General features: G+C 42.1%; 1 protein-coding gene across 4 annotated transcripts in view; it reads right to left on the bottom strand.

Annotated features, from left to right (window-relative positions):
* The window catches only part of HECTD4 (HECT domain E3 ubiquitin protein ligase 4), a 70,892-nt gene that overhangs the window by 17,961 nt on the left and 30,357 nt on the right, over positions 1 to 22,574 (bottom strand). For 2 of the 4 annotated variants that reach the window (XM_027689491.1, XM_027689492.1), the window contains exons 21-59: positions 22,330 to 22,528; positions 21,333 to 21,479; positions 20,128 to 20,232; positions 19,227 to 19,390; positions 18,650 to 18,883; positions 18,325 to 18,517; positions 18,055 to 18,159; positions 17,883 to 17,971; positions 17,364 to 17,539; positions 16,824 to 16,959; positions 16,522 to 16,663; positions 16,257 to 16,423; positions 15,550 to 15,696; positions 15,068 to 15,252; positions 14,488 to 14,641; positions 13,941 to 14,221; positions 13,284 to 13,473; positions 12,356 to 12,437; positions 11,555 to 11,757; positions 11,243 to 11,378; positions 9,979 to 10,161; positions 9,581 to 9,751; positions 9,015 to 9,184; positions 8,482 to 8,597; positions 7,515 to 7,618; positions 7,101 to 7,262; positions 6,799 to 6,947; positions 6,471 to 6,550; positions 6,193 to 6,356; positions 4,853 to 5,090; positions 4,322 to 4,458; positions 4,035 to 4,161; positions 3,724 to 3,861; positions 3,455 to 3,591; positions 3,157 to 3,317; positions 2,350 to 2,531; positions 788 to 993; positions 356 to 486; positions 11 to 216 (exon numbers count right to left, since the gene is read on the bottom strand). In XM_027689491.1, the coding sequence (XP_027545292.1) occupies positions 11 to 216; positions 356 to 486; positions 788 to 993; positions 2,350 to 2,531; positions 3,157 to 3,317; positions 3,455 to 3,591; positions 3,724 to 3,861; positions 4,035 to 4,161; positions 4,322 to 4,458; positions 4,853 to 5,090; positions 6,193 to 6,356; positions 6,471 to 6,550; positions 6,799 to 6,947; positions 7,101 to 7,262; positions 7,515 to 7,618; positions 8,482 to 8,597; positions 9,015 to 9,184; positions 9,581 to 9,751; positions 9,979 to 10,161; positions 11,243 to 11,378; positions 11,555 to 11,757; positions 12,356 to 12,437; positions 13,284 to 13,473; positions 13,941 to 14,221; positions 14,488 to 14,641; positions 15,068 to 15,252; positions 15,550 to 15,696; positions 16,257 to 16,423; positions 16,522 to 16,663; positions 16,824 to 16,959; positions 17,364 to 17,539; positions 17,883 to 17,971; positions 18,055 to 18,159; positions 18,325 to 18,517; positions 18,650 to 18,883; positions 19,227 to 19,390; positions 20,128 to 20,232; positions 21,333 to 21,479; positions 22,330 to 22,528 (6,197 nt within the window). The remainder of the gene's footprint in view (positions 1 to 10; positions 217 to 355; positions 487 to 787; positions 994 to 2,349; positions 2,532 to 3,156; positions 3,318 to 3,454; positions 3,592 to 3,723; positions 3,862 to 4,034; positions 4,162 to 4,321; positions 4,459 to 4,852; positions 5,091 to 6,192; positions 6,357 to 6,470; positions 6,551 to 6,798; positions 6,948 to 7,100; positions 7,263 to 7,514; positions 7,619 to 8,481; positions 8,598 to 9,014; positions 9,185 to 9,580; positions 9,752 to 9,978; positions 10,162 to 11,242; positions 11,379 to 11,554; positions 11,758 to 12,355; positions 12,438 to 13,283; positions 13,474 to 13,940; positions 14,222 to 14,487; positions 14,642 to 15,067; positions 15,253 to 15,549; positions 15,697 to 16,256; positions 16,424 to 16,521; positions 16,664 to 16,823; positions 16,960 to 17,363; positions 17,540 to 17,882; positions 17,972 to 18,054; positions 18,160 to 18,324; positions 18,518 to 18,649; positions 18,884 to 19,226; positions 19,391 to 20,127; positions 20,233 to 21,332; positions 21,480 to 22,329; positions 22,529 to 22,574) is intronic. The other 2 variants (XM_027689494.1, XM_027689495.1) reach the window with 1 other exon arrangement.

Here is a 22,574-nt window from a genome sequence, read left to right as displayed (position 1 = left end):
CATTTCTTACCTAGTTTGATGTGCACCTTGTCTGTGGGGGTGATGACAGCCGGGTACTGGTTGGTGGTGGGGGGCGGCGTGAGGCCGGTGTTGGTGGGGGAGGCGTCCCGGGGGTAACACACGGCCTCAATGAGGTTCAGCTGCCCGTTCCTCTTCACTTTGTGCCCCAGCCCATACACCAGCACCCGAGCCCAGGGGGCTTTGTACAGGGATGAACTGAGAACAGAGCAGGAACAGCCTGGTCAGACTCTAACCAGCTTTAAAAATCTAAAAAACTAAGTAACTACGTCCTCAGGGTTACAAGCTCAGTGACACGTCTTCAATCTTTGCCACTCCTGGTCTCTCAGTTACTCACTCTTTGCGGAATCCAGACTGACTTTCCTTACAGGACACAATCACGAATGCAGCCCCAGGGAAGTTAACATCCATGTTGACTTTGGATTCTGAAATTGGGAATTCTTCAGCAGGAAACTGTTCCGGCGCTGCCTGTAACAGAACATTTCATAGTGAAGGATCCCAAACAGCAGCAAACCATCTCCCTCTTCTTTATTTAAATAAAATAGAGCATTGTAAATAAAGAGACAGCATGAGATCAATTCATGTGATGCAGAGTATTTGCTACTGCTTGTGTCTTTAGTGTCCACTATGATCAGAACAGGAATTTAATCCATCCAGGGAAACAACCCTGTGTAAGGGACAGTATTATGGAAATTAGAATCACACTTAAAGCAAGTGCTCCTTAGAAAGAAACCCAACACTGCTCATAAAACATGACTAAATATTTCACCTGCAAAAAGGAGCAGATCTGTTTTGTGAGGTCCAACAGACTCTCCTCTCCTTGGTGCAGTGTCCGAGTAATGGCCACAGTGAGCCACTCCCTGATGGCCTGGGAATTGCCCTGGTAGAAGAGGTCTGTGGCAGCACAGGTCTGGGAATGGATGCAGTGTTGCAAGGACTGGGCCAAAAGGATAGAGCTTGAACTGATTGTTCCATCTGTAATAACAAGGAGAGATCACAAATTTGGAGATCCCTTTGACATGTTAATGCAGCCTGTGACACACTCGGTGGAAAGAAGTTTCAAAACACGTGAAAACAGAGGCTTGTTGAAAACTCCTCCCAAAGGTCAGCAGGAGAAGGGATCCACCCAGGACTAGATTTGCAGCCCTGCCCCAGTTGGTTGTGGATGGGATGGCCCTCTAAATGCCAGCTGTGCTCTTCTCCTGCCTCAGCCCAGCCCCTGGAGGAGTCTGGCAGGGAAACACGGAGCTGTGGAATCACCCTGCCCGTTCTGTCCCCTGGGTGAAGGCAGGCAAACTTCAATTCATTTTACAAGTACAATGAGGAAGTGTGACCAGAGGTAAGAGTAGCTTTATCTGTTCTCAAGCTTTCTCCACAAAGGAACAAGATCACTTTTGGGCAGCCCCAAGTGGGTCTCAAGCCTTGACACCTCATGGATGTCATCCTTCAGCTAATGGGAGAAGCCAAGGGAAACCAAAGTGCAGAGTACAGAAGAGTGGGCAAATCACCAAAATGCCAGTTTGGAAACTCTGTGTGTTAGCAGGACCTGAATTAGACAAATTTTAAAGAGGAAAAACTGAATTAAAGCTTGTAAACTGGTTCTCAAAGCCATGCAAAGTAGTGCTGTACTCTGCAAGGGAATTGCTTCCAATGAGGATCTGTTAGAGGTAGCCAAGTTTCAAAGGAATTGGAGGAGGGAACAGGATTCTTTCCAATGGTAAATAATCACTTTCTATTATTAATAGCCTATATTTAGCACTTCCTACTTCCTCCTTATGCTTCAGCCACATTACACACATTTCTCTGCATGCAGAAGAGCTTTGTCACGATAATTGTCTTTGTCAACACTCACTTGAATGAGCCAAAGACTCTTTTCCATGATTCAGCACAAACATTCCCTAAGCAGATCTGTGATTCCAGTAGGAAAAGGACAAACCACTTTGCGAAACGAAGAACAGTTGAATTTTGAAAACTGTGAGACCCAACTGGCATTTAGTTTTAGTACCCAGGATAAGAACTTTAATAAAAACAATCTTAATTCCTTACCAGTATCCCACATGGATACTCCCCAATAAACAGGTGACAAAGGGACAGGAGCACACTGAGTGGGATCCTAGGAGGGATTCTTAACTCTCTTGAACACTTTTAGTTAGATTATTAGCAAGAACTTCAGTTTAGAACCCTGTACTATTGTCAGGAGTCCATTGAGACATTTCTTAAATATCATCATTATTAACCAACTAATAAAGAAGTATCAAATTAACTATATTTTTTTTGTCCCCAGAAAACCATTGTACCTCAAAAGAACTGTGATAAAGAAAGAGTGTTTACCAGGAAGAGGTGGTGCAAGAAGCTGGTTGGAGAGCAGCTGCAGGTGCTCCAGGGTGATATCCCGGATGGCAGGAATGTGGAAGAGCCGAGTAAACATGTGGGGAGATTTGGGGGCAAAAATGTTGAGCAGAGCCATCCGACAGTAGAGCTTGGCCAGGGCAGCTTCACTCCTCAACAGCTCTCTAGGGAACACAGACATGAAAACATCCAGTTCTTCTCCACACTTACAATAAACCACATCCAGCAACCTGTGCCTGAATCCAGATACACCTCATTATTTACACATATTTACTGGAACCTCATTGGGTTCCAGTAGACCCAAAGCTTCCTTATTCACTTAAAACAGCACTTAGCCCATCTAATTCTGGGACCAAATCAGGGCACATGGATTAGAAGCCAACTCTTCAAAGTCAGTCAAGACTTCTTAAACTCCTGGGCAGCAACTGGCTGAGGGTACAAGAAACTGAAGCTTCAAGGAATGTACTGTTAGACCAGCACGTGTAAAACCACTTTCACAGGACTAAGTAAAATCCTGTCAACAACACAATTAAAATAAATTTTCTTTATTGCCAAAAAACCCCAAAAACCCTCAGAAAAAAAAACCAACCCAAAATCTCACTACCCCCATTAAAACATGAAGATTTAATGAATCTTTGTCAGCTTTATCCAACAACTCCAAAAAGACTCAGTTTAGTTTAAAATGCCTAAAATAAGGCTGTAGTAGATACTATGGGAAACGCTACAGACCAAGTCAGTTAATAAAAATTCAGACAAAACAAATGCCTTGTAACTACATTTCTTTTTCACCTGTGAATTTGTATGTTGGTGTTATCCAGGGTAACCAATCCATTGGTTGCAGTCCTCCTGTATCCTGCAGGTGGCCTTTCCAGCATGTCAATGGGATACCAGTACCTCACCAGAACTCCCTCACTTCGGAGATAGGTCTCCACTTGTACCAGTTCATTCACCTGCAACACCAAACCCAAAACTGTCAACAAACACAATCATGATAATGTTTTTATTCCTTCAAATCAGCATTCCAAGCATTTGCTCACAATGTGTGATGCTGATACATGAAAAGCCCTCCCAATGTACCTTTACTCACCGAATCAACATCCAGAACGACACCATGAAGACCAAATGTCTTCAGCATTCCCCGAATAGCAAACTTGGGTAAAGCTGTTCCCACAGCACTGCTGGTGACATTGTTGCTGTCAGGAGAGCGAGTTACCACTGTGAGACCTGGCCAGGAAGGGACAACACAGCTTTTAAGGCACAGCATTTTCCTCAGACTGACCGTTTCTGCAGTAGATCCCAAATATCGGAGCCCCCGAGCTTTTCTTTTCCCCCCAGGATCCTTTTTGCTGACCTTACCTTTCCGTACTTTATCAATTGTGAACTTGTTTGCCTCATCTTTGATGTCCTCGATGGTGGGAAGGTACAGGTCTCTTGGGATGCCCCCGTTTTCCTCATAGAGGAATTCCACAGTTTGCCGGGCTATATCAACCATTCCTGGCAGAAAGAAGGGAGTGCAAGTTATTTTCCCCAGACACTTGAAATTTGTTCTTATTCTCATTAAGATCCCAAGCAGGTATCTAATTACTTAAATACTCTTTCAGCCAGGCTGATAGATAGAAATTGGAGCTTTCCCAAGGAAATGTGCATAGAAATAAATACAGCCATACCTAACTGGAGAGCTCCTTTAATCTGATCCAGCCCAGATTTCCTCTCAGCCTCATTACGGAACCTTCTTCGAATTGTAGGGAAAACTTTAGTTTCCCAGGCTTTAACCAAGAGGGCATAATGGTCCTCCTACAAAGACAAGAACACCAAGAAGAGAGAAGTTAACAGCAGCTATATTTTTGTTAGAGAAGCAGGAAGAACTCTTGTGTGGCAAAATCTAGAAATCTAAACTACTATCTGTGTTTTCAGTCTATAAATTATAGGAGGCAGAGTTTGCCGCGTTCCTCACCCGGGGAATATCGTCGTCATCATCATCATCACTTTCATCATCTGCAATTGGAGGGGGGTGAGGATCAGGACCTGAGGTGATAAAGTTCTCATAGCTCAGCTCCATTTTATAGTGGCAAGACGTGTCACTGTCATATTCTGCAAAACACACATGGAGATAATGAGATCAGAATGCATGGAAAAATATTCCATGAAATTTGAGATATACGGCATTCCACGGTCTCCAATCAGTCAGTGGGAACGTAATGCCTTTTGACACAGCATAACCAATTGGCTGATTCAACCAACTGTAACATCCTATTGTATTCCCAACTCTAATGAGATCACTTCTCATTGTAGCTCCATTAATTAAGGATAATTTGCTCATCCATACAGAGGAAGACCAAAGAAGAATTTTTTAATTGCTTTGTCTAAAATCAGATAAGCACAAATTTGACAGTGCTTAAAGAGGCAGTACCAGGCTGGGCTTAAATCCTATTTAATTGATTGTAATTTCTGCCCGAAGAGATTTAAATATTAATCATCACTTTACGTTGTTGGGCCGTGGCCACGGCTGCGATCCTGCAGGGGGGCCCGTGGGTGCCGGGGTCGGAGGCGATGCTGGTGCCAGCGTCATTGTCACTGTCAGAGGCCATGGCAAAGGGCAGGGCCTCGAAGTTGGCACTGATCTCCTCGGCCAGGTCGATGCACAGGTCGGCAGCGTTCCGGTGGGCCTGGCCCTCGGCAAAGGCAAACTGCCGGGAGCCGAAGTTAGCCCGGACCTTGGTGTTCTGCAAGGAGATGCACATCAAAGCATTGGGGATTGGTTTGCGGCTGTAAAACCTGTATTACATAGCTCACTAGTATTGCTTGCTAAGTACCTTTGTGCAAGATTCCTAAAAATGTAGTTTATCATTCTTTGTTAAGAGCTTCAAGAGAACGAGGTGAAGGGTATTGCTATCTGTGAAAATGTACTGAGCAAGAGACATAACACCTGACAGCCAGTCAAAGCTACTCAGGAGCCTTGAAACCATTGCAGAAGGCTGATACTGTGTCAAAGGAGATGAGGACGTGGAAGAAGAGATGAAGAAAGGGGCCTTCTGGGACCTCCGACAAATTCAGGAGGCTTGTCAGGGGCATGGTGAGGGCAGTGCTATGGGAGGGACAGTTTTGGAAGAGGTTGTAACAGATGAGGTCGTGTCCAAATATTGTAACTAGAATCTGAATATTGTAATTAGATGATAGCACAAACTTGTAAAGCCTATCCAACTCAGTGTGCTCAAAATCTTCCTGTGCACCTTGGCGCTGTAATAAAGGAGTGCTTTTTGCCTTTAATACTCAAAAATAGTCCAGGGAATTATTTCTCTTGACTTTAAGGCAACAGATTTGATCCTTCCCTTTGCTCTTTTTTTAAAAATACCTCAGCCAAAGGGATAAGCTGATCCCATCTCCCTGCCACAGTGGTTCCCAGCTATCAGGGAAAGCATTAAGCTGCTCAACACAAACTTTGAACTTGCCTTTTTTCTGCCTTTGAGCTGGGTGGGAATACTAACAGAAGGGCTACTGGCACAGAATAACAGCATCTCATCAGGTCAGCTGCACATTACTGGGCTAACGGACAGAAAAAATTCAAAATCATGCCAAATTGCACCTGGGAAGACTGATGAAATACCTCAACCCAACTCCAGACAGGTAAAAATTATTAGGTTGTAGGTTTGATCCCCATATGGGCCATTCACTCAAGAGATGGACTCGATGATCCTTGTGGCTCCCTTCCAACTCAGAATATTCTGTGATTAATTTACTTCTTACAGATAGGTAAGCAGGCTCAGTACTTTATGCTTTTAGTATTTCTGAAAGTATATAAAACAATATATTTCTGTTACAGCTTGCCTTTTTCTGAATGTGGACAACTGGCCACATTCCACCAGAGACATCCTCCAGGTACGGCCCGAGTCGCTGCCCACAATATGTGAAATAAACTCTGCCCTTTGCTGGCTGCCCTGGAGGAGGGGGAGTTCCTTCTGTCCTTTCCCATCCAATTCCTGCTACGTCACCTGGAGAAAAATATAAAAAGAAGGATTTAATTGGTTTTCTCATCCACTGTTTCTCTGACATTTAGAGGATTTTCTGATTTAGCAGATAAGTATTTTAGCTAAGCTCTCACATACCAGGGGAGAGAGTCACATCCAGTCTGACACTCTTCCACTGCAGCAGGCTGGAGCCATTGTAATGCACTGCTCGTCCATTGCTGGGGAGCAATAAGGAGAAAAATTAACCAGAGTACTGAAACAAAGTAGGACTCCAACCCACCTCCAGCTGTGAGAATGAAAAGGCAACTCAACTCTCTTTATTTTGCAAGGATACTCTAGTCCATCTTTTTAACATTTCAGTTAAAAAGAGCATGTTGCCTACTATGTGTACTCCTACTATTAATACTCCTCCGCTTACAAATGTACTGAGCATCACCAGGATTTCTGATGTGCATTTCCAACGTACTTGTGGAAGAGACAGGTGCCCACGGGGTTTGTCCAAGCACCATCCCGTTTTTCAGCTTCTGTGGCAAATCCAAATGAAACTATTGGTCCAGTGTCATCATCTGTATCTCCATAGGACACTACTTCAATTTCCCAGTAGAATGATGGTGCCTAGAAATAAAAATAAGAATACTTTTTAAAAAGAATAAGAGTACTTTAAAAAAAAATACCTACAAAATGTAGGTAAAAAAGGAAATTTCTTTTTTTTTTTTCCTTTGTTGAATACTGAATGACACAAACTGCTGGAGAGTTGTGAGTTCTCACCTGCACTGGAACAGGTGAGGTGGCATAGATGAAGGTGCCCCGAGGGAGCCCCCCCCCTGCACTGGGATCAGCCAGGAAGGTCACAGCTGCCAGGTGTGAGGAGAACATACATGCCCTCACAGGGGGAAACACTCTGGAGGGGCTCCACGTGATTTCTTTGGGCTGCAAACACAACAGAGCAGTTTATTCTACCAATCACAGCTAAATTCATCCTCTGAAATCCAACCACACACTCTTTGAGGTGCACATTTAATACAACTGCCACAATTGCAGCCACATCCCATCACAGAAATTCACATTCAATGAAATGTTTAAATAAGAATCCAACCACTTTGGCTCCACCAGCACAGGCAGACCCTCTGCACCCAGTAGGTTCACTGAGGGCAGAGGACTCTGAGTTGTTTCTGTGCTCACCTGCCTTCTGTCTGCCTGGAGGGGAGGAGGGGGAGGTCGGGCACAGTCCCGGTACAACATCCGTAACCTCTCACACTGCATTTCCACCACCAGCAGCCTCTCCCCTGCAATAACAAACCACACCAAGGCATGAGCTTCCAGCAAATTAGTTACTGGAGTCCAACAATGTCTTCTTAACACAGGAATAAATATGACATTTGCACTCTTAAGAGATTCGATCAGTCTCACCTAAATAACAAAATCAGGGGCAAAGTCTAATGTACGCAAGTGTTTTCCTCATGTTTAATTTATATTTGGTTAGCAAAGACACTTATATTAATTAAGATATAAAGTTCATTTTAGTGAGCACGTTTATGGCCCAGCAAAGGCAGGAAGTCAAAAGAATTTATGCCTACTGTCAAAAAAAAAAAATCAGTGCTCCTCCTTTTACACTGGAGATCAGTGGTAATCACTTGGCTCCTGCCCTAAACATCCTTTGCTTTAGCCACTTTTCCTCTGACATGTTCTTAAAACTTGCTCTTGAACTAAGACCTCTGCTGGGCCCACTGCTTATCCTTAAACAAGAGGGAAGGAAATTGAGAGCTCAGTGATAAGAAAGCATTGTAAAAAACAGCAAAAAGATCATAAAAAGAAAACATATAAATGGTGATGTCAAGGATTACAGGGTAGGATACACTGGAAGCAAGAAAAGTAGAGAGGGTTCAAAAAAGACATAGTCCCAGGATTGGCATCTTCTGTGATACAAAGATTAAGTTCTGGCCTAAATTTATGCCTGATGTTTAATGATTTAGTGTGATTATTAGCTGCTCTTACATCAGCAGCTCTGCAGCAATGACAAGACATGCTGTACTGTGCCAGTTCCTGAACTCTGAGTAGCTGGAGGACAAAACACTGCAATGACTTTAAAAGCTCTTCTGTTTCTGACCCCAATGTGACAACGAAGCTGCACAAGGTGTCGGACACGTACCAGGGCTGCACTCCTGGGCCACCAAATTCAGCACTTCTACAGCAGCTGGACACTGTTGAATGAATTCTTCACAAAATGAGCTGTCTTCCAACAGCTGAGCCATCACCAGGCATGCTCTTAATGGAAAAAGAATACATTTGAAGCATTACAAAAGTGTATGTTGAAGTCAAAGCTGTCTTTACATGTATTGAATTCAAGACTACTCAAAGCTGTTTTTTCATGTACTGAATTCAAGGCTGTTTTAAAAGCCAGCATGTCAACTGATCTATTTGTGTGCTTGCTTAGTTGTCCACTAGAACCTCCCCAATGACAGCTCTGCCCTGCTTCATAAGTGGATTTATATGAGGCTCAAGGCAGTGATACAGGAACACTTTGTTTTTGGGACTCACGAACACTCAACTGCACTTAAGGAAGACACAGGAATTTTTGCTGTCCTATGTCAACACCCACAGAGGAAGAAAACAAGAAGTCATGCAATTCCCTTGACTATTTGTGTACAAACAGCCTGGACTGGGCAAACCCCAGGGACTCACCTGGTTCTTATTTCAGCAAGAAGCCGGACCACTGCCATTACTGGAGTTGAGCCATCTCCTGTTGCAGGAAGTGAGGTGTGAATAGATAGACTTCCCTCCTGAGGGAGCAACATGGACTGGACTGCCTGTACTACCTTCTCAGTAATGGACAGTTTATGAAGAGGCAATGCCTGATGGTGGGGGGGCACGGTAAAAAGTTAAATTCAAGTAGTTAGTTTCTAGGAAATGAGGGTGTTTTATTACCTGGAGTTAATTCTCATATTGTACTATCACAAAATACCAGTTAAAGAAAGAAAAAACAAAAATAAAACAAAAAAAAACCCCAACACAGTACACAATGGAACATCTTTAAGCACAAAAGATGAATATTCATATTACTCAAATGAGAACTTAAATATAGATATTATTAAAATATGTTTAAAATCATAAGCAAACTTTCCAAAGAATCTTTAATCAAAGATGAAACAGACTTTTTTTACGTGCTTTAGATTAATTGTCAGTGTGCTGTGACAGAAATCAATAAATATTTGCTATTAGACAATATTGGATTGTGAAAACTCCCGTACCTCAGATCTTGGAACACAGAGCCTAGATAACGGAATAGTTAATGTGTCTGCTGCTTGGGAGGTCTTTCTACTGTCTATACTGGAAGGTGGGAATTTGACCGTAGCTATACCTTCTTGTTCATTAATAGATGCCACAACTCCAATGCTTCCTGCTATTCCTTTACCTAAAACCTACAACCAAAGAAGGGCTGCATAAGATTGAAGGTGTTACAAACAAGGATCAGTGAGTGTTTGACACCACACACCAACCCCACACCAGAGGTGGGTATTTTAAGGACCAGTCTCCACAAGTGTCATTGCAGCTGTTTCACAACCACACGAGTCTCCCAATGCAGGGAAAACAGTAGGAAAGCACCAATTCTCATTTAAGATATAAAATAGGAACAGCGCTGAATTACCTGGACTTCAGAACCTATTTTAATTGTCTCCTTAAAGCCCCCCAGAGCACACAGGGCAGCCACTGCCTGCCGAGCAATTCTTTGAAGTTTAGCAAGTTTCCTTCCACTGCTGCTCCCATTCTCCAAAATGCTCTCTGCATATTTCCCAAGTTGTGGAATGTACATCAGAGCCCGAGACAGAACCTGGAGACAGAAGCAAAACCACCAGAGAATGACTTCAAAGCACAACTCGAACAAAAACCCAACGCCCCAAGCCTCCAGCCCACACAGTCTCAGAAGAATTATTTTTGTTCTTGAAGAGAATTATATAACTCAGAATATTCCAAGTTCTGTGAAGTGTGAACACCATCAAAGCCACGTCCATTCATCAGTAACTTTTAGAATAGAATATAATCTTAGCAAAAGTCTTTTCTCAAAGAGCAGCAGATTAGGTGCTGCAGGATTCAGAGGAACATAAAAGGAACGTGCTGTGCTTTCCAGCCAACATTTTCTACCTTCAGAGGCCATGGAGTGAGAGGAATGAACAGCAAACAGAATAACTACCCAAAGGCAAGGGAACTCCCTAAACTATTATTAATGCCTGGAAAGAATGACAGGTGAATTAGAGCATCACAACACATTATCTAGTGATGGATAATTTCTGGTTATTTGATTATTATTATTTATATATTATTGCGTATATTATATTGTTTATTAATTTATTATTAATAATAAATAAATTATTCTTATTCTTTTTATTATTATTAAATGATCGTTTAAACCCTAAGATATGGTGAGTGATCTGAAAGTTTTTCTGTTCTTTGTAGGCATTAAAAAGTTGTAAGGGTAATGCTTAATCATAGTGTAGTTTGTCTGCAGATTTATGGAAAATTTCAGCAAGTGTTTTCATCATAAAGTACCAAAGTAATTTAATCCCCTTTCTAGTAGTTTTTTTTAAATTCAGTAAATAAAACTTGAATGTCAGCTTTGGTTGGGAATCGATTTTATGTTAACTCTTAAAAAAATTTGAGCAGATTCAAAAAAAAAAAAAAAAAAAAAGAGACAGAGAGAGAGAAAATAAGATAATTTTAATTTTCTTTCCACACAGGAGTGAAACAGAATTTCTGCTAAAGAGAGCTGGCTCTGTGCAGTCACACACCCCAGTCTGAAGTGTTCCACGGGGTAAATTGAAACGGAGTAACTTAGAAACTTGCTAATAATTAAGTTCTCTTAACTAATGAACACATGCTTGGTGAGTTTGATACTCAATGCTCAGTTTGCTCACTTTCTCAGCAGTTGTGGTCCAGATCTGGGCTGCATTGGACTCTGGGGCCATGAGCAGGCTGTGCAGCAGCGCGATCACCTCTGCTGCCATGCTGTTGGCAACGTGCCCGCTGATGAACGGCCTCACGGGGTCCGTCCTGCGCACAACACAAAGGCAATTCCACCATCAATTCCAAAGCCACACAAGGAAAAGAAGCCTCAGTTGTCAACAATATACAGCACAAAAAAAAAAAGGGAAGTTTATGAACAGCCAGATTGTTTTCTACAAATCCTGGTGCACGGACAGGCAGAATGTAGACTCTGAGGGACCCACCTGGCGAGCTCAGAATTCCTCTCTCTGCAAATAGATGTTTGTGCTGTCTTCTTTTTGTCCCCAGTGGACAACCCACTCGTGGTTTCTGGATTCACAGTCTCTATGGGTGGTCCCACACTCACTATCAGCCCAGACTGTGCCCACTTTGTTGCCTTTCGAAGAGCTGCAGCAGCTTCTTCTGTAATAACTTCACAGCAGCCACTCTGCAAATGAAATGAAAGATAAATATCAATGTTACATCTGTTTGGGCACTCTCCTCCCTCTGTGTATGTCAAAGTACTGAGAACACAGCAAAACAACCTCCTTTGTGTGGATTAGTCACAGGCATAAGACAAGTTCTTTCCTCCTCTTGCTTTTATCATCTACAAACAGATCAGGGATCAATTCATAGACTTTAATATTCCATTTTTAGATGAACAGTAGAGTTTCTCTGATCAAAAAGCCACAAATGAATATTTCTGGTGCAAATAATCAAGAACGTGTCCAAAAATATACATGACATTTTAATTCAAATATGTGGCTTAAAATTCATACTATAAATGTGCATTAAATGCTTCCCAAAGGAGGATATTAAAGGGGCTGAAATATGACCAACAATGGCTGGAGGACACATGAGCTGAAATTCTTTTTCATCATTTACCCCTGTAATTACATCAACAACTATATAAGGCAAATATTACACATAAAATTACCTTTCTGAACAGTTCTGTAAGTTAAACAACATTCAACAAAGGGGACTTAACCTCAGTAAAAACTAAGAATTCTGATATTGAATAATTCCTCAGTTATTCCTTTCCTTACTTTTGTCATGTCTCGATCCATCTTCACCACTTTCTCCATGTTGGCTCCAGTTCCCAGTCGGAATGGGCGACCTTCTGAGCTACTGTTGGAGTGAAAACAGAACACATGAGCTTTGTTCTCACTGGTGGAAAACGCTGTTGAACTACACAATCCAATTTAATATATTATGGGTCTTTTTAAATTATTTGAAAGCAACTCTAGCAACTAAAAGGGTCAACAGTAACAGAAATCCTTGGCAGTTACAGACATTCCCAATAGCACTATTTTACAGAAGGAATTTAATGCTATTGAATGTAGTTATTTGCAAAGCAATTTATCCCTTCCCCCCTCAAAAAGAAGCATCATGACTTTTATTGATCACAAATGCCCAAGGGTTCTCAGTTAACCTTTCACCTGTACCTTTAAGTATAATTTTTAGAGTATGGGTTCAACATCAACATGGAAGGGGGGAAGATGAAACAAACAGGACAAAATGCAAGAGGAGGTAACATTGGCTGTTTGACATTCAGCGATCCCAACGTCCAGGTGGGCACTGAGAATACTAAAGAAGGTTTAATAGCAAATTACTGTCCAGCTTATGCATTATTAAAAGCAATGCTTTTAAAGCCACTTTGCTTTGACAGTTCTATTTGTTAGTCCTACACAGTCTGTCACACCATAAACAAGACAAATGATACTCCATCAGAAAAACTGACTCTAAGTAGCTAATTTTTCATGTGATTGTTTTCAGACAGATGATGTTCTGTTCCTTTGCATTATCTTATTGTTTTGCCAGTAAACACAACAAATTGGGAAGATACTTTGCTTTCCTATTTGCTATTACATCTACGATGGACTTTTCTACAGCTGCAGCACTGAAAAAATAAAAAGAAGATAAAGTCAACTGGCAAAACTGGTTGCTAATTCCAATCCAGTGAGCTAAGATTACCTTAGTAATGGCTGAAGGACTTCATGGGATGACTGATCTTCTCGTTTATGAATAAAAATAGAGAGTTTACCATCCACTGCCTCGCTTTCTTCTCCAGGGTCTTTATCACCTTTTATGGAATTTTTAGGGCTGGCTTTTGCCAAGGTAGTATCTGGCTCAGAGGCAGTTGGAGAAAGAACTGTCTGGCATCCTTGAAACAGAAAGGAAAAAAGAAAACAAATTAAAACACAACCATGAGCTCATCAACAAATTTTTCTACCCTTGAAACTAATACTAACACTCCTCAGACAGGTCTGAATCATCCCTGAGACACACCTCGGTCTGAGAACAGGTAAATTAGGAGGCAGATGGAAAGTCACAGGAATATCCTTCTTTCAGCACTGACATATCATATACCTTCCAATACCTCAGCTTTCTGTCCATATAAAAGCTCCTTGCAGAAACAGGTTGCCTGGAGAAGCTGTGGCTGCCCCACCCCTGGAAGTGTTCAAGGCCAGGTTGGATGGGGCTGGGAGCAATCTGGTCTAGTGGAAAGTGTCCCTACCCACGGCAGCAGGTGGAACAAGATCTTCAAGGTCCCTTCCACTCTCTGATTCCATAAAACACGACTTCCTTGCAATTTCTCACAAAAGCACAACACCAAACAGCTGCTGGTACCTGGTACTACGTAATCCGCCAGCTTTGCCAGCAGCAGGGAGGCAATCTTGGAGGCTGGATCACTGGGATCATCCTGCTCGCTGTTCAGAGAGGGCACCGAGTAACTCCAGGGAGGCAACTCCACATTTCCACAGTCCTCAACACTCATGAGGGGCAGAGCAGCACGACACAGCTGGAGGATTATAAGGACCAACTTTGGAGAAGGACGTTGGTCCAAGAGAAGTGACAGGAGCTTGGACACACAGGCTGGCTGGCTCAGGATGGCTTTACCTATGTGACTCCTGAAAGGGCAAAAACAGGAGTCTGCTGCTGGAAAACAAATAACTGATTGATGATGCTCTTGAAATTCAAAACAAATTGATTATTTAAAAATGTATTAAAAACAATTTCAGTGTCTGACAAAACATCTGCAACAACGGTTACGCAACTTGACAGCACTGATCGAACACTGTCAGTTTACAATCAAGATTCAGAATGGTTTGAAAAAAATCCCCAAAAGAATATTCATACACAGAAAAAAAAATAGTCTGGAAAAAAGGCCTGGTACCTTGACAGGTCATTAAGAAGGCTGAGGACATCCTGAAGGGCATCATTCCCTGCTGCCTGGTTGCCACAACACTCAGTGGCTCGTGCCAGGTGGTTGGTGAGGAGGCTGGAGACCTGACGAGCCAGCCCTGAGTGAACAGCATCTGTGGAACCACCTTCAAGAGGAATGCAAGAATACACAGTTGTCATCAAAAATGAATGTGCACACCTACAAAAAAATAAACCCTGATACAGCATTTACGTCCCATTAGCCAACAGCCACGTGTCTATAAGATTACGTATGTTACAGGTGAACCCTATCACAGGAGAAATGCCAAAGTGACAGCTCAGGGTCTCTGGTTACATCTAGACAGAACAAAGTAAAGACCTGCAATTATCTGCAAAATTAACACTCTCATATGGAGGGGAAAATAAAGCTACAGTTTAAAAAACAACGAGAAGAAAATTGACTTATTTTTGTTATCACTTGTGTGTTCTAAAGAACCCCCACAGTACTAAGTCATGTGAGTAAGTACCCTGTTTTAAATCCATTTACACCACTCCTCAGGCACTCGACAGAAAGATATCTGGAGTGTTCCTACCTTCCTCCTTCTCCCACTCCACACAGCGGTTGGCGAGCACCTGGAAGGCAGCCCAGGCCATGGTGGCCACCTTCTGTTTCTTGGTCTGCTTTTCATTGGAGCTGGATTCTGTCTGGCTGCTCAGACTGCACAGCCTGTCCATGAGCTGGACCAGGCCACTCCGCACCAAACACTTCTCCTCGCTCCTGGAGAAGAGAAATGCAGGTTTTACTTAAGGAACTTTTCAATCACTAACAGACACAACGAGAACCCAGAACCTGCTGTTAACTCTGCAGTTAATCAGTTCATTTTGCACAAAGATGATTCTGTCTCCCTTGTCCTTCCCAGATGAAACTCTGTATTCTGAGCTAATTTAACAGGATGTTCTCAGATGCCCCTCATGGTGAAGAAATGGAGTATGTTTATACTATACAATGCTTCTCCTTGAGGCAAAGGCTAATAAGGACAGGTGTGGATGCCTCCTTCCCTTCCCGAATCCATACCTTGTGTAAGGTATAGTGCACAGGAGGCCGATGCTGTTGGCACAAGCGATGGGGTAACGGGCACACAGGGACACCACGGACGTCATCGTCTCCCCAAAGGCTTCCTGCACTTGTTCCACCATCCCACCACACGTGAGCTCCTCAATCCTGTTGGGAGCGAGATATTTGGAATGGAAGGCTTTCTAGGTTAAAGAAGGTGAACACACTTCCAAACGTAGCTTTAAAAAATGATAATCAGCATATGTTAAGAATTACTCAAGGGAGATTCAGATGGAAAATTGAAAGTCACTTAATGTTTTCATATGAAACATATGTAAATAAGAGAGTATGGTGGTTATAGCTCAGACATGATTGAAGTCTGACTACAAACAAAATACTTGAAAACATTTATCAAATTTAGATGACAGTATCAGCTAACTACCACTAAGACCTAATTAACATTAACTTAGAATTAAATCAACAGAGTAAAATACCCTGTATATATCTGTGGATGTGTGATCCCAGTATAAAAGTTCATCTACAGACAAATAAAAGCATTTCTTAGAAGTTTCTGCCTCTTTACCCCACAAGGCCCAAGGTCTTTGTTCCAACCTTAGCTCTGCCAACTTGTGCCCTCACAGCAACTCACTTCTCATGGTTTTACTTTGTAAGCAATTTATTATCTTCTACAGAGACCAAAACACTCATTTTTGGAGAAATGAACCCACCTTGGTCCTCCCTGAAGCACCATGGTCACGGGGCCTACGAGGTGGGTCACCCCCCCGACCCGAACGGCCGCCGTCAGCAGCTCCCTCATGTGCACCAGCGCCTGTTTCCTGGTGTTCCCACGGCGCCAGCGGGTCTGGGCAGCCAGCAGGAAACTGCTGCTGGACACCTGCAAGGGTTTGGGGGGGTTATTTTGTGAGGGAGACACAAAGCAGGCACCTCCTGTTTTGGTGCAAGTTTGACTTTGAGAATGAAATGCTGCCATACCGCTTGGTCAGGGTTGGTTCCAATGAAAGCAAAGAGCTGCCCCAGTAAGACACTGTAGGTGGGTTTGTCCCTGCTGTCCTCGATGGCCAGGGACTGGAGCAGAGTGAAGGAGCTGCTCCTGTGGCTGGTGACGTGCCGGCGCCTGTGGGGATACAGGATCACTGGGATACTGGATCTTTGGGATAGAGGACCGTTACACCCGATCCAATGAACAGCAAATCTGCTGTGCTTGCAGAATTTATGAATTTATCAACACAGGCACTTTACTACAGAGCAGCTGAAAGGAATAAACCCCTGGGTACCTCTGACTTGCTCGAGCAAACTCGATGTCTTCATTCCCAATCATCTCCAGGTCGGACGGGGCCGACATGCTGCGCAGGAACACGGGCTGGCGCACGGCGTGGGAGATCACTTTGGTCTCAGAGGCTGATTTACAGGCTGCAAATCATCAAATACAAAACAATGTCACTCCTGGTGTGGGAAATTATTTACAAACTGGTTTTAAAATCACTGTGGACATTCCAGTGAAAGCAAAAACCCAGACTAAGCAAGAACGCGCAACTAAAATCTGAGGATTTCCAGGTATTGTTTCAAATCAGTTTTCTTTTGATTTGGTTAAGTATTTTTCCCCAATAAATCAGGAGACTAAGGTTTAAATTCCACATATTATTCCTCAGACATTACTTTACTTTCATTATGGCAATCAGAAAACAAAGACTCGCTTCATTTAATGCAAAAGAATGAAATTAATTAAAAAAAAGAAAAAAAATTTTCATTTTAAGTGAAAGAGGGGAAATAAAAAAAAGTTATATTTTAGAAAATGCAGGTAATTAAATATCTACCTGGAGTCTCTGCAGGGGTCCCAGAGATACTCCTTGTGATACCAGACTGTGCTGCAATAGTGACATGCAGTAACAGCTCTGCTCTGTTCATCAAGCTCTTCACCAAGGTTTTTGTTTTTGCAAGGGGATGAGAGGTCTTCTGTATCAGGGAATTCACCTCTTGGAAGAACTTCTCCCTAAGATTATGAAGGAAATATAAAAGAAGCAAACTCAATTGTGTTTTAAAGCTTTCTGAAAGGAAGTGCCACCGTGAGAAAGGTTACTTTACAGAACACAGATGGTATCAATGTATTTTATGCCAATAAAGTAGAAAGGAGAAAAATTAAAGAAATAAACAAGTGATTTGTTAGGAGGTACAATTAGCTGTAGGTACTAATATTAATATATTTAGCACAAATGTCTTGAACAATTTAACCAGACACAACTTTTGGAACTCACTGAAATTCCACAGCTGATTACATTTGCCCATTTTTTAAGCACCTTCCTTAAAAACACTTCACTCCACAGTCACCTACTGACCTTAATGCCAGCACCACGTTCTCCAGATCACTTCCATCAAAAGAAACTTCCTTCATCGAACACAGAAGCTCCAGTTCTTTCATCTTGCTCTAAACAAAGTGAAAGGAGAGCATGAACATGTTTTGGGAGGGCAGTGTGAAGCACGAGCACACGCAGCAGCCCCAGTGCTCACCTCGTTGAAGTGATAATCATAAAAGAATGGGACATTGTTCTCCAGCTTCCCATGCATGGCATCATCCACCTCGTTCTGCCACTTCTGCTCCAGCTCAGCCACACTCTAATCAGGAGACAAAAATAACACTTATTGCACTTGTTCATCTTAAGGAGCAGAAGAGATGTTAAAAGAAAAAAATCTGAGTACATTTTGTATTTCTGTGTTTCTAAAATACCCTTTTATTCTCAAAAAAAAGCCTTCTGGTTCTGTCTGATCTTTTATTTTTACCTGCAATTGCCTCTCCATGGCATTTAGTTTCTTAAAGGTCTCTCCCATGATTTTACAAAGTAAATCATATTCTTCAGCGTGTTCTTCCTGATATTGGAAATTTATCAGGGACTGGAGAGCATCCACCAAGTTCAAATGTTTAATCACACATGAAACTACCATCTCCTCCATCACTTCTGGCTGGATCACTTCCCTAGGGATAGAGGGAAAGCCAAACTGACTAATCAGGAGTAACAGACAAACTTTGACAATTCATATTTACAAATCACAAGATGCTGCATTCACAAACAAGGTTAAAAATCAGAGTGGAACAAGGACCACCCACTTTATACTGGGTCTAAATTGAGGTCGAGCACGTCCAGAAATTTCCCTGAGCTTTATCATGATTCCTGGAGGCAGCCTAATCCTTGGCAGGTCAAAGTAGTGTCCAACAGGAGGCACAAGGACATCAGAGGGATATGTGAATTCTCTGTCTTCATCTATAGTAAGAGGCAACGGAGAAGGACTTGGAGTAAGGGCTGGAGATATGACACCATTGGCTTCCACCTGCCACTGGCACCTGGAAAAATAAATACAGATAAAAACGATTCTTTTTTCACCCTAACTCATTCAGAAAGACACATCAGTCAACAACGCATTACAAAGACTAAATATTAATATATTTATATATTAACATACAAAGTGTGGCTTGTACCAAGCATAACACAACCCTCCTTTTACTCTAAAAACCCCTCTATTCTAGAGAATAGTCCCTTAGTTTTAGGCAACTCAGAACTGCTGAACAAACTCTAGAGGAAAAATTATCAAAACATCACCTTAAAGCATAACTACACAAGTCGCCTTCCCACAGAAAAAACCCACATGGGGACTCTGATCAAAATGGATTTTTTTTTTTTTTTTACCTTTGTAACAGTTTAGATCTTAAGAGCTCTTGACAGGTTTCTTCATCTTTGGTAATTTCTGGTCCGTTGTACAAGATCCTCAGCATGGAACAGGCCAGCACAGAAAGGCCCAGGGCCAGATCCACCAGAAAGGGCAAACCCCCTGACACGTCCTCTGAGGATTCCTGAAGCAGGAACAGGGATGAGTTTAACTGATCCATCAACCATGAAGTCCATCCCAACATATTTCAAGATAGGAGATTTGATATATAATCTTATGGATAAGAGATATAGCTCTATGTCAATCACATCTCTTACACAGAGTACACTGAAAAAAGGCTTAACAATTAACAGCAATTTATAAGAACTCAAGAAATAAGGGATTTAAATATTATTTTCCTGAACCAAGAAGGAAAAGGTAAAGTTATTTTTGGTTCATTTACTGTCATCACACAGGCCCAGTCCTAACTTCCTGGTAGTGGGATTCAAGATTCCTTTTGTTTGATCCCAGCATCCCTCCCCTCTCTTCTTTATGGGCTGGAATCATTATTTCCTCATTAAATACTCTGATTTTCAGGTTGTTACAAAGAAACCCTGATCTGCAAGCAGCAAGGGATACTGAAGTGACTTCCTCCAGGTCCAGTGCCAGTGACAGGAGGTAGATAAGACATCTTTGATGATAACTATCTCCATAAACCCCTAAGCATGAGACAGCCCATCCACAGGGATCTCCAGCTAAGGAGGTCAGACATCTGAGCCTTGGCTCCTGCCAACAGGTGAACTGTCTCGCTGCCAAAATCACTAAGTTAGTTCTGATTTAAATTTCAAACTCCCAGCTTGGAAATGCATTTCTGTGTGATCTGGGATGTGTAAGAGGCAGAAGGCAGTGGAGACTGGACCTCTCCCTGGAATGTTGGCGTACCTGTGCTCGGACCGTGCAGGCAAAGCCCCACATGGCCTTATCAGGGGTGTTGTGCTCCCGCCCGCTCCGCATCTCGAAGGAGAAGGTCACTGTGTCCCCTTCCACCTTCACACGTTGGTGGGAAGGAGGGGAGGAAAAAAAAGAAGACACATTTAAGGACTGAGACAAACAAACAGGTTGATTTTATAGATTATTGCTGTAATGACAGCTATCTGAGTATTTTATCTCCAATTATATATTTGTATTTAAGATTCTCTCGTTTTCTAAGGGTATCTTTCAGTGGGCTATTTAATCTTAATTTTGCTGCTGGCTACCTACAATAAAACAAAAAGAACCACCATAATTGTAAAATCAAAAGTAGAATTTATCAGTGTGTTACTTAGCCTTGATTTTCATTGTTTGTTTGCAAGAAACCAGGCAATAATTAACAATGCCCTTCCTGAAGGAAGACAGACAAGTTCTTCAATTAGGAGAATGACAACATATTCATCAAAGAGTTTGCTAAAAGAGCAATATCAAAATCTACGTGTGAGAAATAAATGAAATTCCATTAACTGTGAACAATGGAGTGCTTGTCTGAAATTGCTTTCCAGTTTATGACCACTTGATTGTCTTGTTAAAATGATTTTTTGTTATGTACATAAACCCAGTTTTAATGTGGGACAGTGCAGCAGCACAAACATGCAAAAGAATAATCATAGTGCATAGAGTCTGAGGGAACACACTGCCAAAGTACTGAAATGCTGAGGTTTCAAGAAGTTTGAAGGATTCTTCTGTCAAAAACATCCAATGAAATTTTTAAATGCAACAGAAATGGTTGGAAAGTTACATTTCCTACTTGTTGTATTTGGGGGTTACTGTTAAAAAAAATAGACTTATGCCCAGGGACCTTAAGAAAATCTGCACAGCCTCAGACTGTGCAGGGACTTCTCCTAGGAGGAGGTACTCATGAGAAGAGCAGTGCCATTAGAGACTCCAGGACTGAAACATTCCACCAGGAATTCCAGTAAGGCATAAAACAAGAGAAGCATCACACGTAACATACAGCTGAGTTTAATGTTATTCCCCAAGGAATAACTCACTTAGCAGGGATAAATGTACACTAAAAAGCTTGGACTTCATTGCTATGAGGGAAAAATGGGCTTGACATGGTTTCCAAAAGGGAATTTTTCTATGGGGAATATTGTTGGATGATAATACTGTACCTTTACTAAGTCCTTGGGCCAACCAGTTCCTAAGACACTACGGCTGCCATATCCCAGTGTATTGCCTCCATACTCAGCAACCTTCCTACTGTTTGTGTTAGGACCAGCATAGATCACCAACTTCAAAACATAAAATACACTGTTAGACTGTAAGAGAAAAACAAGAAAATCTAATAATAATAATAATACTTAGCACTTACACCGCGCTTTCCATTCTCAAAGCGCTTCCTCAACATTAACAAACCCTCACAGCTCGGTGAGGGGAGGAGGGTAAGTATTATTATCCCCATTTTACAGATGGGGAAACTGAGGCAGAGAGGAAATCCTGAATTCCAATCCTCATGCTGAGCTGACTAGAACACACTGCTTCTCTACCAATGAGGGATTGATCCTGCTCCCATCAAAGTTCATGTTCTGTCAGTGACTTCAGTGGGAACACGATGAAGCCCAGAGGTTTCTGGGGGAGTTTAACCACTAATGGGTGACATTAATATTAAAGATGCCCATAAATAACTAATGGAGTATCACAGGACTTGCTCTATGTCAAGGAACAGACAGCAGGAATTGGCAAGCAGCACAAGTAGCTCTCTGATAATACAAATTTATGTGCTATTAGTTGTGTTCTTGAAATTGAAAATACTTGTTCATATTAATCCATGTAAACAAGTTATTTGTCATCAAGGAAAAAAAGTAACCTCTCCAGTTCTGCCCAGTTTAAACCAACTGTGCTGATGAGAGGAGGCAGCTCGATTAGAATTTGAGGAATTAGGAAAACTGAACAAGAGCCAAGGTGAGAAAGAAGTCAAACTCTGACAGTCTGAGCCACCCTGAAATTATTTTTTAAAAAACCCAAGGAGTTGATATAAATTTCTGAGAGGAAAAACCAAACCAAAACACCCCCTAGTCCCCCCACCATATTTATCCCATTTCAGAACTGCCGCTACTTCTTTTGAGAAAACTTCCTCATTCCAGAGGTTCTGAACTGGCCCTTTCTTACCTTATCATAATCATACTGGGAAGAGCATCTGTTGTCAAATCTAAGATACAAACAGCGGGCTCCTGGAATGTGGACAGTTTCCTTAAATTTATAGTTATCCCTGACGGGATGAACTGTCTCTACAGTCTTCCCAGCAGCCCATGGAGCAGGGATCTTCAACCCAGTGAGGAATCCTGGCTCTTCTTTCTCTTCCAGCATTCTGAAATCACAGGGAAAAATCAGTCCTAAAATTCTACAGATAGATT

The sequence above is a fragment of the Neopelma chrysocephalum genome, unplaced genomic scaffold (assembly GCF_003984885.1).
Source record: "Neopelma chrysocephalum unplaced genomic scaffold, ASM398488v2 Primary Assembly neopelma1_77, whole genome shotgun sequence".
Lineage (NCBI taxonomy): Eukaryota > Metazoa > Chordata > Aves > Passeriformes > Pipridae > Neopelma > Neopelma chrysocephalum.
This window is presented reverse-complemented; position numbering and strand designations above follow the sequence as displayed.